General features: G+C 33.8%; 3 protein-coding genes across 8 annotated transcripts in view; 1 reads left to right on the forward strand and 2 right to left on the reverse strand.

Moving 5' to 3' along the window:
• Positions 1–14,862, reverse strand: part of LOC143543393 (protein NO VEIN-like) — a 286,208-nt gene that overhangs the window by 171,386 nt on the left and 99,960 nt on the right. The gene's annotated exons all lie outside the window — the stretch shown is intronic.
• On the forward strand, positions 51–6,858 carry LOC143543390 (uncharacterized). Of its 6 annotated transcripts, none has more exons than XM_077035722.1 (6): positions 1,915–2,531; positions 3,414–3,563; positions 4,660–4,712; positions 4,890–4,926; positions 5,021–5,457; positions 6,109–6,858. In XM_077035722.1, exons 1-3 carry the CDS (start codon positions 2,015–2,017, stop codon positions 4,680–4,682), a joined length of 690 nt encoding a protein of 229 aa, XP_076891837.1. In that variant the 5' UTR covers positions 1,915–2,014; the 3' UTR covers positions 4,683–4,712; positions 4,890–4,926; positions 5,021–5,457; positions 6,109–6,858. The 6 variants fall into 6 exon arrangements, with proteins under 6 accessions (XP_076891835.1, XP_076891837.1, XP_076891838.1 ...); XM_077035723.1 differs by having other exon boundaries at positions 6,141–6,858; XM_077035724.1 differs by lacking the exon at positions 6,109–6,858 and having other exon boundaries at positions 5,021–5,463.
• Positions 8,481–13,807, reverse strand: LOC143543389 (uncharacterized). The gene is made up of 6 exons (XM_077035718.1): positions 13,209–13,807; positions 12,166–12,315; positions 11,556–11,623; positions 10,662–10,698; positions 10,137–10,573; positions 8,481–9,250 (listed from the first exon to the last, which is right to left on the reverse strand). Exons 1-6 carry the CDS (start codon positions 13,720–13,722, stop codon positions 8,648–8,650), a joined length of 1,809 nt encoding a protein of 602 aa, XP_076891833.1. The 5' UTR covers positions 13,723–13,807; the 3' UTR covers positions 8,481–8,647.

Consider the following 14,862-nt stretch of genomic DNA (forward strand, 5'->3'; position numbering starts at 1 on the left):
TCACACTAGATCAAAAAAGGAAGAATTCTTGAAGTTCTTGGTGTGAACTAATCTGTTCATACAGAAGCTCTCTGATCAAGTGTCCTGAGGCTATAGGTGTATTGCCAAGTTGTTATTAGGTCGTGTTATTGCTTGGAAGTAAGGTAAAATGTATATTACTCGTTTAAGTTCGTTTACTTAAGTTTATGAAAAGATTCGAGATATTATCTACCAAACCTTGGTTAAATCATGTTAGGAAAACTAGACAAGTGTTTTTAAGAAAATACAAGGGCTTAGAACACATAAACCGATATTGTTTTGATGTTTAAAATGGTTTTTAGCGTAATCAATTGTGTGGAGAAGGTTAGACGGATCATCTAACATTCAAACGACCTGTCTAACACAAACCTCATACAAAGTAACAATTCATTTTAATCTATAAATCTATGATATGTAGTTAGAGCCAAATATAGCTAATCTGTTAGAATTCGTTATGTTAGCCCGTTTCTTTTTTTTTTCTAGCTGTTTGTGGCCGTTTGCTTTGTATCTAATTTATATTGAACGGGTGCAGGTATGAATCTGTAAGATATATTTCTTTTTCGTCTACTGAATTCTTTAGAACAATGTTACCAACACAAATATTTAAACGTTTAGTAATAATATCATAGGATTAATTATACGGTAGCATGTAATATTAGTTTAACATTAGTAACAATTGAAAAGAGACTTAAAATTCCACACTATTTGAACATATAAAAATGCAGCACATTAATTTGACTGGATTTGTAAAAACAAATGGTGAATGTTGATCATTTATAACCGATCTAAACTATCAAAAAAACCAAAACAGTCGAACTGACTTTAATCGTCAAACCTACCCGAATGGAGAACCTACTGGAAAAAAAAGTATCTTCAAATGATCAAGCATGGAAGGTATTACGAGGATTAGGAGTCCTGCAAGCTAAGGATAGACAAATGCTAATTTGTATGTCTCAGATTTTGTTTAAATATAATCTTTGTATTTGATAATTAAACATACGCCTTGTAATAACGTTAATTTTAACTCTTGAAAATTTTGATATAAATAAATGTTTTAGAGTAAAAAGTCTTCCGTTAAACAAATGCAACTCTGAAATATTTACAAAATATGTATCAATCGATAGTCAAATGCCCAGACCTAAGTCGGGGAGTGACTCACTCCATATTTGAGGTGGCTTGTAGTAGATGACAACGCTTTGATTCTTTCGCGCAACCTAAGCTAGTAGTGAAAGATATTTCAAAATCCAATAGTACATTGTGGGTTAGAAAGTGCAAAAAGATGAAACAAATTTACAATTAGACATCAATGGTTAGGAGACATTGTCAAGATAGTGACACTTAAAGCGTTCCATTTGGTTTTGACACATACGTACATTAGGACAAATAGTTTAGGGTCACTATATCTAACTTTTAATGACAATGTTAACAGTACTAAAGCGCCTAATTTCTACATACATTTTTAAAGAGAGAGTAAAAGGTATTAAATTTAAGGAGTTGGTGTTTGTAAAAGAAACTGTGTTAAACAAAGGTTCAAACCTGATTTTATTACAATCTTTAATGTACTTTTAGTGACACTTTTGTGCACATCGTATCTTTTGTATGCTTACTCATTTACTTATGTTATATTTTTTTAAATATTATTGTAGTTATATACTTGCAAGGGATAATAAGAATAATAATAATATAGGAATTATGTATAAAATGTTTGGTGATATTAATTTTTGATTTAATGAGATGTTATAACCCGTTGAAGGGTTATCTGGATTCGGTAAGACTCATACTCATGAATTCAGGTCAAACGCAGAGACACCTCCACATGCAAATGAATAGGGAGCGACCAGAAAGCTTTTAGATGTTTCGTTTATATAGATATTTAAGATATACTTTTGCTTTTTCTTTAGATATGATTCTTTTGATTGCTCTACAACCACTAAACTTCATTCAATAAAACCAGGACTCACATTCAGCTGATCATGACTATACAACTTTGATCAAAATGACTAATTACGATCATGTAATCAGTGAGCTGTCAATTTGCAGAGCTGCACTGCTTGACGATTGGAATTCCGCCAGTCCATATTTCAAAAGAGAACCAGACCTAATGACGAAACAGATAACATTTACATTGGAGACGCCCTTAATCATCGCTGTCGGGACGAATTGCTCCCACCATTTCGTCCAGAAACTGGTGGAAAGTATTGTTGCTATTGGTGCAACAGACAAGATGTCTGCAGCGAATGATGAAGGATACACCCCCCTCCACTATGCTGCTAAGGTCGGAAACACGATTGATGCAAAGCTTTTGGTGCAGCACGACCCTGGTATGACGCGAGTTCTGAGTTTCTGCCATAATACGCCATTGAAGCTGGCCGCATGGAATGGAAATAAGGAGACGCTAAGATACTTGTTGACGGTGACTCACGATTTACCTCCGGGAGAGGAAGGGATTAGTCCATACACCGGAGTTGCTGGCGGAGATCTCATTACCCTCACTATCATGGCTGGATTCTATGGTATGTCCTATCACTGCTAGAAAACTGACTAAAAAAATGGTGGAAAAATATGCCACTGAAATCATAAGGGTCACAAATTAACTAGCACCTTGCACGAAAACCACACATGATACAATGACCATGTATCTATATTTATACTAATCTTAACTTGTTTCTTAGTGTCTTTTTCTAATAATACTAATCGTCTACTCTAACAATTATCTCCTAACAAGAAGTTAACCATGTAATTTAATATGGCTTAAGATCCTCCTACACCACTAGAGATCTTTCCACACCTTTTCCCATGAACTGCTCGTATAGGGCTATGCGCTCGTATAGCACCTGAACCGTGTCAGTTTGGATCGGATGTTTGTCAGTTATCGTTTGTAGTGCCTTGTATAGGCTGTACGGGCCGTATAGGCCTATATGGTCCGTATAGACAACTTTTTGAACACAAATTTTTGATAACCATATATTTATGTGATTTATGACTTTAATATCCTATGTAGTATCATCCAAATATATTATCTGACTTGCATCATATTTTTTTATCAATTCTAGTCGCTCTCCTTTTTAACCCTTTCATGTTTTGTTTCACTTATATAGAATTATATTTTGTATTGAAAAGTTGAGTGATATGATATTTTAGAATAAAATAAATTGTCTATTAAAATTTACATAACATATTTGGCTAAAAAAACTGTTTTTTTCCCATGTCAGTAATGCGTAGCCTATACGGCTTGACGCTCGTATATGCCTATAATATACCTTCAACCTCTTTATTCAATTCACACTTGCATTTCTCGGTTATCCATGCTAAACCATTACATGTGAAATCAAAATATATCTTTTATTATCATCAATTCTCTTTATTCAGATCCAGGGTTGAATTTGATGATGCAGATGTGGCGTTGGAAATAATCAATAAGTACCCGAACATCGTATTGGAACACGACAGGAATGGTGACACAGCTTTGCAAATGTTAGCTAAAAAACCCGATGCTTTTTCAAGTGGAAGTAGGCTTGGATTTTGGGGAGGTTTTATATATTATTGTAAGTTTTTCTCCTTAAATATCTCTATATTTTACTGTGTACAAACTTTATATAAAGGTAACATGATGTGTAAAATTTAAAGTATTCAACTTTATCCTCTTTTTTTATGGAACACAATGGTTTACTTTATAACGGCACCTGTACTATAATTTTCGTGTCTATCTTCATTTTTAAAATTTATACTTTCATTCTATTGGAATCTTTATAATGCATTATAACTTGGCTTGGTAATAGTTCGTATCCTCATCACCATCCTTAAAATTGAGTTCATTATGCTGTTAGTTCAAGTGGTCTTCAAAAGTAATAGATCCGTGTATTAAGGTTTTCAAATATATAACAGGTTTTGGTACGTGCTATATATATTTTATTTTTTTGTAATATACATAGGTACTAATCCTAACGAGCGTTAAAACTTAACTAAAAAGACCCTCACATGTTAAGAATTTTTCAAACTAAAAAATAATTTAATCACGTCATTGCATTCACACAATTTTAGATAAAAGACACTTTTAGATAACCTTGTTCATATTCATGTAATTACATGAATAATCCAATACCATTCGTCTTAGAACATTCCAACCACTATAATCACGCCCACGGTCATCACCAACTACGTTATTAAGGGATTTTTATCTAAATAATGACAAAAATGCTCTCAGATGTTAGTCATGTGAGGGGGGTTTTCAATTAAGTGTTAACGCTCATTAATTTAACTACATAAGCGCGTTACTTTAAATAAAACATAGTATCATATCTGTTACTTGAAAATCTTAATACCCTACCTGATACTTTTTAAAAGTAGAAAAACTGAAAACAATGTTGACAACTATGTTCCGTAATTAGAATTATGCCATTGACATGAAATAAATGGTCCGGATTTCTTTTACACATTGTATGATAACCATACAAGAGATTATTGTATTGTATCATATATATGTATGTATGTATATATGTATGTTGCATGCATTTATAACTTTATTAATTGCAGTAACTATAATTTGTAAACCTACTTAGACGACAGCAAATATTTGGCTAGAGAAATTTATTCTAATTTATAAATAACTTGTCCTTTTTGTTTTTGTATATTTGGCACAAGTGATGATTAAAGGAACTACTTAAGTCAAAATCTTTCCAAGGAATCTTAACAAGGTATAAATCTCTAGTATTCCTAAACACAAGCTATCATCATGTTACAAAACGACACTCATTAGTCATTAACTCATTATACAAAAACAAAATTCCGACTTGTTACATTCCAGTACATCGATTACATCTAGCTGTCTAGTTATAACTTAAAGCCAATTTGGACATTTTTCTCTTATACAGTTCACTGCTGGATTTTGGAGAGCCCTGCATTACATTGGTACGTGATGCGATTATAATTCAATCGTATAACTATTTATGGTTACATGTAACAGTTTCATCTCAAATTATGACATACTTTCTTGTCATTGTAGCTCCAGTAATCAAGAATATCCATGAAATTAAAGCAAATAATAAACTGAGCATCTTACTCGTAAAGCGTATTATCAAAATCGTGATAGATAAGGTTGATCATGACTTAGCTTGGAATATTTTAGGATCTGCAGTAGCGACTGCTGTCAAATATGGGACTCGTGAGCTTATAGAAGAATGCATGACAATCTACCCATACATAATCTGGTACCATGTGGATGGGTATTATCTGATCCTTGAAGCCATCATACAACGTCAAGAGCAAGTGTACAATCTTGTGCACCAAATGTCTGGCCACAAAGTGTTTGTAGCAGCACAACTTCATGAAAAAGGAAACGATAATGCGTTACATTTGGCTGCAAAGTTATCTCCACCTCATCGGCTTACTGTCGTGACGGGTGCAGCTTTGCAAATGCAGCGCGAGCTTCAATGGTTTGAGGTATTCGTTATCCTCTCCTAAACATATAACCTAGGAGCAACAATCATGACCTATTCATTATTTATATTAATCAGGGCCGTCTGCAAGAATTTAAATACCTCGGCCGAGCAAAAATAAAAAGGCCCGTATGCCTTAACGAAAATTTTTTATTCGCTAGGGTACATGGATAAAACTTTTATCGACCGGTTTATTATAAGCAGAAAGCATTCTGAGTATGTACTTCACTCATAAACCATTGCAAATAACCTTATTTTTAACAGCAAAAAACATATATATGTAATATACTAATATCTATAAAAAAGTTTGTGCTCCAAACCTTATATGCCCCGGCCGATGGTGCGGCTCGCACACCCTCCAAGCCTCCCCCGAATGATCACTATTATAAGAAAACAAATATTTGAGAAACACCCTGCCGTTTAATTTCTAGCCTTGAACTGAAATAATTCTCTTTATTGACAAAGCTGAAGGCAAGAAGGCTATGATTTCCAAATCACAAAACTTGAGTTTTTATTGTATTCTGCATCAGCATTACAATAATGATCACATGGACCGACTATTTAAATTAGCTAAAGATTAACCGTAGTCTAATAGGAATATTACAATTTATATATACCAAACTGTTAACCAAAACCTAAACATTCAACTGTGCAGGAAGTTAACAAATTTGTAAGACCTTCCTATAGAGAAGCTTTAAACAAAATGGGGAAGACACCAAGAATGGTTTTCATTGATGAACACAAGGAGTTACTTAAAGAAGGGCAACAGTGGATGAAGGACACAGCATCTTCATGTACCGTGGTAGCAGCCCTCACAATAACGATGGCATTTGCAGCTATGTTCACTGTCCCAGGCGGAACTCAAGTCGATGGCAAACCGTTGTTCCTAAACTACAACACATTTATGCTCTTTATCATATCAGATGCAACTGCACTATTCTCTTCATCAACTTCGACGTTGATGTTTCTAGGGATTCTGACTTCGCGATTTGCAGAACAAGACTTCCTTTACTACTTACCAAAAAGATTGATGATTGGACTTCTTTCATTATTCATGTCTATAGCAGCAACTATGATTACATTCAGTGCGACTCTCGTACTGGTGCTTAGAGATAAAGTTACATAAATTGCAGCTCCACTTATTATTGCAATCGGTATACCAGTGTGTTTATTTGTCTTGTTGCAGTTTCCTTAACTTGTAGAGCTAGTTAACTCCACATACGGACGAAACATTTTTTACCAGCAGAATGCTCGAAGGCTTCATTAATGGCTTGCTATATATTTAGCGAGGATGAAACCGCAAATAACGTGACACTGGTGGGAATCCACATCCTATAACTAAATGCTTGTCAAGTACAGATAGATCGATGTTGCAATATCTTGTGTAATTTACATACCAAGTTTGTATATCTTCGAATTGTATCAATTTAATGTTACAAATACATATGGTATAGAAGTAAATTTGTATTAATTATTTGTTGTGGTTATTATTTATGAAGGGACATTTTAATGGCCTAGAAGCACAAAACAATTTGATCAAAAACCAGTTTATTGACACTTTATTAATATCACCAAAAATGAAAATTAAAGTATACCAAAACAATTAGACAAAACTTCAAACTCCAGCAAAAGATGACATATTGATTGATGGATGGGTTGTGAATGCTCCAACATACAAAAGATGAAGATGGCCCATTAATGCTGCACTTATTTCATAGCTTAAATTGTGGCTCCTTTAGCGTTACAATTATTTCAAAGCTCAAATAATGGTCCATTACTTTTTGAAAACGTATATAGTTAGAATAAGGTTTTTGTTGTGGAAATAGAGTTGGGATCTTGATAAAATATATCATTATATACTTAAATATCAAAAAGCGTAAATTTTTATATATATAATTGGCCTTGCCTGACATGAACTTGATTGAATATTAGAGGCCGGTCATAGAAAAAACCGAGTCTGCGTTTTCGTTGGAGTAGATACCTCAACCTACGGGAGAAACATCTTAACTACACACCTTGATACGTAGCATTAGGCTTCAACTCTTTAATATGTATTTTTAGTTTAGCTTATTACAGTGTAACGGTTGTGATACTAAAAGGTGTGCAGTGAGCTTTCTAGTACTTTACTACACACCTTGATATATGCATACAATTGTCTTGTAGTATTAGTAAAATTATATCACAATCGGTCTTCACTCTCAAAGACAAGAGTCTTTATCACCCTGCAACGCCTGGAAAATCAAATATATAATAAACAATTCTCAAAACATCCACCCATTGTAAGAGTGCACCTTCCCCCCCCCCCCCCCCCCCAAAAAAAAAAAAAAACAAATGTGGTTCATTGACTTCATTAAGTCCTGACCCACATATTGATCGATCTATTTTAGATACGCTTCATTGGTACGTTATGAAGAATACGAGTTTAATAAAAGAATTTATAATAAAAAAAATAAAATGACAGCTTGACTGAATTAATTGATTTTATAGTACGCCACCCGATCGTGTCCGGTACATGTAATTTAGGTCAATTTTAGGATCAATATAAGTTGTGTCTATGTAATGAATTAAACATTTTTCTCACCGATTAAGTCTTACAACTGAGTAACTAATTAACCAAAGCCGGAAATGATTACTTGTTTCTTATCTTCAAAATCAATTTTAGCTCTCTTGTGATTATGTGTTTCTTGCTTCTTTGTTTCGTTGCAACTTCGTTTAGCATAGTTTATTCCACAATCTCTAGTTCAAATTTTTGCATTTTCTTTCATAACCAAATAAAACATTTAGTAGTAATATTAACTACATACCACTTGTGGATACGAAGCTATACTAACCGAGTTACCTACATGACTTAACGACGAACATCAAACATCTATTATGAGAGAATGGGTAAATTTGTATCAAGTAAATTAACAGGAGTAAATACATATCTATCTCATAGTTAAAGTAAGTTGCATCTAAAGATAGTTTTAATAATTGAAATGGTAAACATGCAATAATTATAAAATAAAAGTTCTTATATATATATAGTTGGACACATACCCCATATTTCAACTCACACACTTATTACAAATGAATCAAAACACCAAAAAAGAATAATCACATGCAATTGTACACATTTCAACAAACCAATTTGTGCCTCCACCTTTTATACACACATATACACAAATAACAAATGCAATCTTATATCCAAACAATCACCCATCTTTCTTCTTACTAAATATGCTTGGTCCATATGTTGACCACACTAACTCTATTAGCAACGGAAATTGCAACCACACAAACAAGCCCACAGGAACACACGTTACTACAACTAATGGAGCTGCAATCCATGCCACTTTATCTTCCAACACTAGTGCAAGAGTCGCACTGAATGCTATCATAGTCGCCGCTAACGACATGAACAATAAAACAAGCCCTATAGTCATCCTCTTTGGGAGCGCATATAGGAAATCATCGGCTGCAAAACGCGCGGTGAGTATTCCTAGAAACATAACCACTGAAGCGGTTGAGGAGAATAACGCGATGGCGTCTGATATTATGAAAAGCATAAATGTCCCTTTGTTTAAGAACAAAGGACTGCCGTTGTCTTTGTTTCCACCCGGGAGCGTGAAGGCCCCTGCGAATGCCATTGTGATTATGAGGGCGGCTACTACTGTAGATGAAGCGGATACGTCTTTCATCCATGATTGTGCTTCGTTAAGTAAGTCGTTGTGTTCCTCCATGAATATCATTTTTGGTGTTTTCTTGTTTTTGTTTCGAGCTTTTTTAAACGATGGCTCTACTAAATTCTCGACTTCCTGCACACATAGATTACAGATAATGTAGTGACCAAAATACAAAATAGTGACCGATGTAACCCATATATGATATGGTGACCAAATATATTATAGTGGAGAAATGTGATATTGTGACGACATATTGACGAAATATGATATAGTGACAAAATGTAAATAGGTCTTTTGGAATAATTACGAGCCAAAAATATCTTTTAATGCACAAAATTGCTCTCTTTTGTAATGGCAATTGGAACGATATTAACCTGATACAGTGACGAAAATGTTATAGTGACCGACATAGTGATGAAATAAGGTATAATGATCGACATTTAGTGACAAAATATGTGACAAACATATAGTGACAAAAATGCTTAGTGACGAGATATGATTAGTTACAAATATGATTAGTGACGAATATGACTAGTGACAAATATAATATAGTGACAAAATGTAAATAGTGACTGATAAAGTGACGAAATATGCAATAGTGACCGACATTATGATGAAATAAGGTATAGTGATCGACATATAGTGACAAAATATGTGACAAAAATGCTTAGTGACGAGATATGATTAGTGATGAAAATTGGCTAGTGACAAATATGATGATTAGCGACGAAATATGCTAGTGAAAACCGACACATGATTAGTGACGAAATATGATTAGTGATGAAAGATGAATAGTGATCAAGTATGACTACTGACGATATGATTAGTGACGAAATAGTGACCGATTAGTGACGAAATACGATATAGTGACTGACATTTAGTGACGAAATATGATATTGTGACCAACAGTGACTATATAAGATAAATTGCCAAACAAACAATTTGGTGAAAAATATATGATATAGTGACTAAATCATTTCAGTCACTAAAAAACAGTTTTCTAGTAATCGTTGATCACCTTGTACCATTGAAGCTCTCGTTGCATTTGCAAAGCTGCACCCGTCATAACAATAATTCGATGGGGCGGGGCTAACTTTGCAGCCTTGTGTAATGAATTCTCGTTCTCTTCTTTATCGATCAAAGATGCTTGTGCCGCCTTGTGAACAGCTGACTGAAATAAAATATTGTACACTTGTTCTTGACGTTGCGTAATGGCTTCAAGAGACAAGTGAAACCCTTTTTCATTGTACCAAATTATGTCGGGATAAGTTGAAATGCACTCCTCGATGACCTCAGGAGTCCCATGCTCGACCGCTACAGATGTAGCAGATCCTAATATCTTCCATGTTAAATCATGGTCGCGCTTTCTTAAGATATTTGTGCATATATGTTTTATGAGCAGCTTGCTTTGGTAGTGTATTAGTTTGGTGTCATGGATATTCTTGATTGATGGAGCTATAGTAATCAATATAATTAAATGATACGAAGTTAGAGATGATATATGTAACCATAAGCAACTACAATATTAATGAATTAATCGTACCTAGGTAGTGAAAGATACTCCAAAATCCAATAGTGCACTGTTCATGGGTTAGATAGAAAACAAAAATTATGATTAGACATGTTTGGTTGCTAGACATTGTAAAAGATTAACACATAAAGTGTTCCATTATACATTAGTGACAATAGTTAAGAGTCACTATATCTAACTTAGTGGCAATGTTTATTAACAGTACTTAAGTGTCTAATTTCTACATGCTTTTTGAAAGAGTGAGTAAAGGGTATTACATTCTTTGTGTGCCGCTCTTTTAGCCGCTAACTTTACTTTTAAGGCCTGTTCGTTTCAAGGATTTATAAGGAATTCTAAGAAATGAGATTTTAAATTCCATAAATTGATATGTTCGTTTCATTAAATGAAAGAATGGGAATGGAAACTAAATCCCATCAAATCCCACATTTCATGGGATTTTAAAATCCCACCTATTTGAAAGGATTGTTAAGGATTTTCTTATTAACAATAAAAACCCCTCCAAAATAAATTCAAAAAAATTAATAAAAAAATCATAACTCAAAATATAAATCAAAAACGAAAAATGTAAAAAAACTAAAACGTTTCCGCCTTTTCCCTCGTTCTTAAAAAAAAAAACCAAGAATGAAGAAGATTCCAATTCCAATACATATTAACCAACCAAACACATGATGGATTCTCAAACATTCAATTCCATTCCAATTCCAATTCCTATTCCAATTCCAAATCCTTTAAAAAAAGTCCGTGAAGCGAACGCGCCCTTAGTGATTTTGTATGTCTACTCATATACTTGTGTTATATTTTGCAAATACTATTGAAGTTATACACTTGTATAGTAGTGAAAAGATGAGTGGGGTGTTTTGTAGTATATACATGGTTGAAGCCTCTAATATGAAAAGAGCATCATACCTTGTAGAAAACCTTTGTGAAAATGTAGAGTTGAGCTTCTTCTAGACTCCTTTTGTTGATAGGTATAACTTGTATCAAGCAAACACAATGAATCAATCATTCTATCATTAATAGTCATCATATGCACCTTATAACAACATGTAATAAATGGAGTCAAGGTTTTAAGCAGAGGAATTGAGGGAACACATATCAAAAAGAAAAAAAAACTAAGAAAATATAATTACAAAGCAAGTTTAGGAAAAAAACATTTTATTGCTACAAAATAGCACCAATTTTAAAGGCCATCACTTGCTAGTTGTCTATTCTACCTTCAATTTTATTATAAAGACTAATTTCTATATTTCTGATTTCAAGTTAATAAAAAATGGACCATCATTAGTCTTTTTCAAACATTAATTTAATAAAGAAAAGTGTATTTATTGAAAATAAATAATTGAACACCAATATTGGACAGGAATGGACCCGGAATCTTAAAAAAGAGGATTAGACAGAGATCCGAAATCTTTATTTTTAACTAGGGATGAGGTACCGTACCGATCTCAAAACCTTAAAGAGTTGATACTGATGATACAAATTCTCTATAGTTTAAAAACGAGGAAGAGAGATTTACACAAATAAATAAGACGGCTCCAAAGGCCAAGTGTGCTTCCGCTTGGAAATAACTCCGGTTTGGAACCTAATACTTCCAAAGCTGTTCTAGAGTTCACATCTTCCTCTATCACGATGTCCGGGTGCTTACCTATTATCTCCAACGCTACATCTACATATGATAAATAATAAAACCCAACATGTGTTACAAAACATAGAATGTATTTAATTAAAAATCAAAGTGCTACAACTAAAAAGTACATGCATAAGATACATAGGAGAGATGGTATATATGCTATTAGTAGCAATTATCATAGAAAAGAGTGATAGTTACGCTAGCCCCTTATACCACAAAAAAGTCCGCTTTTTCATAAGAAGCACCTGAACTGATTTTGGGTTGTGTGGGCGGAGACTTTTTATAAGGTCACCTAACCTTGTATTACTTTTATTTAAGCATACTTTACGGTGATGTTGTCTTCTCATTCACTAGCATTAAGCTAAAAACACGTTGGTGATATTTGAGGCGAGACATTTCTTGCAACCAAAAATCTGTCATATCCAAGGCTGATGTAGGGTTTGCCTAAGATGTTACTGTAACTATTTTGGTGATTTAGAAATGGATTGTATCAAGTCGACGAATCATAAATGTCATCGATTGGTATTTTGAATACTCGATCGGGTCAACTCGCCGACAAGTCAACGAATCGTTAGGGCTGTCGATTGGAGTCCTGAAAACTAGATCGGGCCAACTCACTAACAAGTCGACGAATAATTAGTGTCATCGATTTGCTTATGAGCTAACAAACCAAACTTAAGTGAATTAATTGGTCTTGAGTAAAACACATTAGTGAAAATAAGAGAAAACCGAAACAAAACATATGTAAAAACATTGATGTTTGTCTTGATCTTCTTTATGTCAACCGGTAATTGAACGAATAAACCAATATAGCAACCAATTTTAGCTTTCAAAACTTTAGAATTTTTTTTATTATCCAAATTATTTGTTTTGTCCCTTACAATATAATATCATATTCCCACAACTATTTAAGTAAAGATTCTACATACCAAGGAATCCAGCATGAATTGTGAGAGTAATAAGATTGCCCCCGTCAACTCCAGTGTACGGACTACTCCCACCCTCTTCGGGTACTAAACCCGCGGTCACCTCCAACAAATACCGAAGAGTCCTCTTGTTTCGATGCCAAACAGCCAAATTCAACGGCGTATGACCATCCGAATTCGGAACTTGTGTCATATCCGGGTTCTGCTCCACCAAAACCCTTGCATCAATTGTATTCCCAACCATAGCAGCACGGTGGAGCGGATTATCTCCACGTGAACTTGCCAGAAACAGCTGGTCAGCCAGACCAACAGCAACTATGCGGCTGACCAGCTGTTTCACAAACTGATGGGAATTGTTTGTTCCCACAGCCATCAATAACGGAGTCTCACCCAAGTAACTGATTGGTTTGGTCATTAGTTCGGGTTCTTTTTCGAAGATTTGGCTTACGGATTCCCATTCGTCACTCAATGCGGCTTTGTGGATCGGGAGATGGGTGATTACATGGTCGTAGTTCATTTTGGTTGAGTTTGTATGCGCCAAAATACGTGTTTAGATTGTGGAGGGATTATATAGTTTTGTAGATTTAGAAAGGCAGGTTTTTGGATTTGTTGACCAAAAGTTAAGGTCAACATTTGAAAAGGGCTGCTATAATATTCCCTTAATTTGAGTTAGGTGGGGGTTAAACGTGTTTAAGCTTATGTCTAAATTGAAGTTAGTTTAATATTCAAGCTTGAGATTCATATACCGAACTTGACTAAGGGGCTGCTTGGGATTCCTTATTTTTGCTCCTTATAACTTATGGGTTATAAGTTATAAGGTGTTTAGGAAAGTTGGATTTTGTGAGTGTATAAGGTATAAGTTACAACATTGTAACTTATACCTTTTATGCCTTATATAAGGTATAAGGAGGTAAAATAAGGAATCCCAAACACCCCCTAAGTTTATAAGTTTGTAAATAATTTAATAGAAAATACGTCAGGCTGGTACATAGTTCTTGCAAGCCGAGCTTACATATAATACCCATGAGTTGAGCTCTAACTTAGACAAGACCGAACTTGAGTAGACTAGTTTACACTTTACACTTTTCATACAATAAAGTTTTAACCACTAAATATTTTTTAAATGATTTGTTTATTTTTGTAAAAAAAAAGTTTAAAATGGAATTGATAAGAAATTTGGATTAATAATAAATCAAATAAAAATATAAATAACATTAAAATATCCAAATAACGTGAAACCTATCTTTATATAAATCATTATTGTTTTGGACCCATCTTTAAATAGAAATAAAGTTTTGGCCCTACGTAGTATTACTCTTGTGACAACGTGTCATACTCATAATAATTATCATGCACTATTGATATCGATGATATTTTATTTGACGTATCAAAAAATTAAATGACTTCAAAATGTTTCTATCATATATTTAAGTTCCGGCCACTCAAACAATGATCGATATTAATTTATCCAAACACTTATTTTAAGTTTTTTTAACTACCATTAAATATCTTATAACCATTGTGATTCTAACAAACAATTGGTGTTTGGTGACATATATTTATGTTAAAATTATTAAAGCAAATATTTCTGCATTTACCTAACAATCTTTGAATCTTAAGCTACGTTCCAATATATACCATGCGTTTTATGTCAATG

Source organism: Bidens hawaiensis, unplaced genomic scaffold, assembly GCF_021521415.1.
Source record: "Bidens hawaiensis isolate Kalapana, Puna unplaced genomic scaffold, B.hawaiensis_p1.1 tig00013119_1, whole genome shotgun sequence".
Taxonomy (NCBI): Eukaryota; Viridiplantae; Streptophyta; class Magnoliopsida; order Asterales; family Asteraceae; genus Bidens; species Bidens hawaiensis.

Coding starts and splice junctions, on each gene's coding strand:
- LOC143543390 (XM_077035719.1), top strand. CDS start 4,996: ATGACATACTTTCTTGTCATTGTAGCTCCAGTAATCAAGAATATCCAT. Junction 5,458..6,108: donor GCGAGCTTCAATGGTTTGAG/GTATTCGTTATC, acceptor TCAACTGTGCAG/GAAGTTAACAAATTTGTAAG.
- LOC143543389 (XM_077035718.1), bottom strand. CDS start 13,722: ATGAACTACGACCATGTAATCACCCATCTCCCGATCCACAAAGCCGCA. Junction 11,624..12,165: donor GAGCCGTCTTATTTATTTGT/GTAAATCTCTCT, acceptor GCTTGATACAAG/TTATACCTATCAACAAAAGG. Junction 9,251..10,136: donor GAGAGCTTCAATGGTACAAG/GTGATCAACGAT, acceptor CTATGTGTGCAG/GAAGTCGAGAATTTAGTAGA.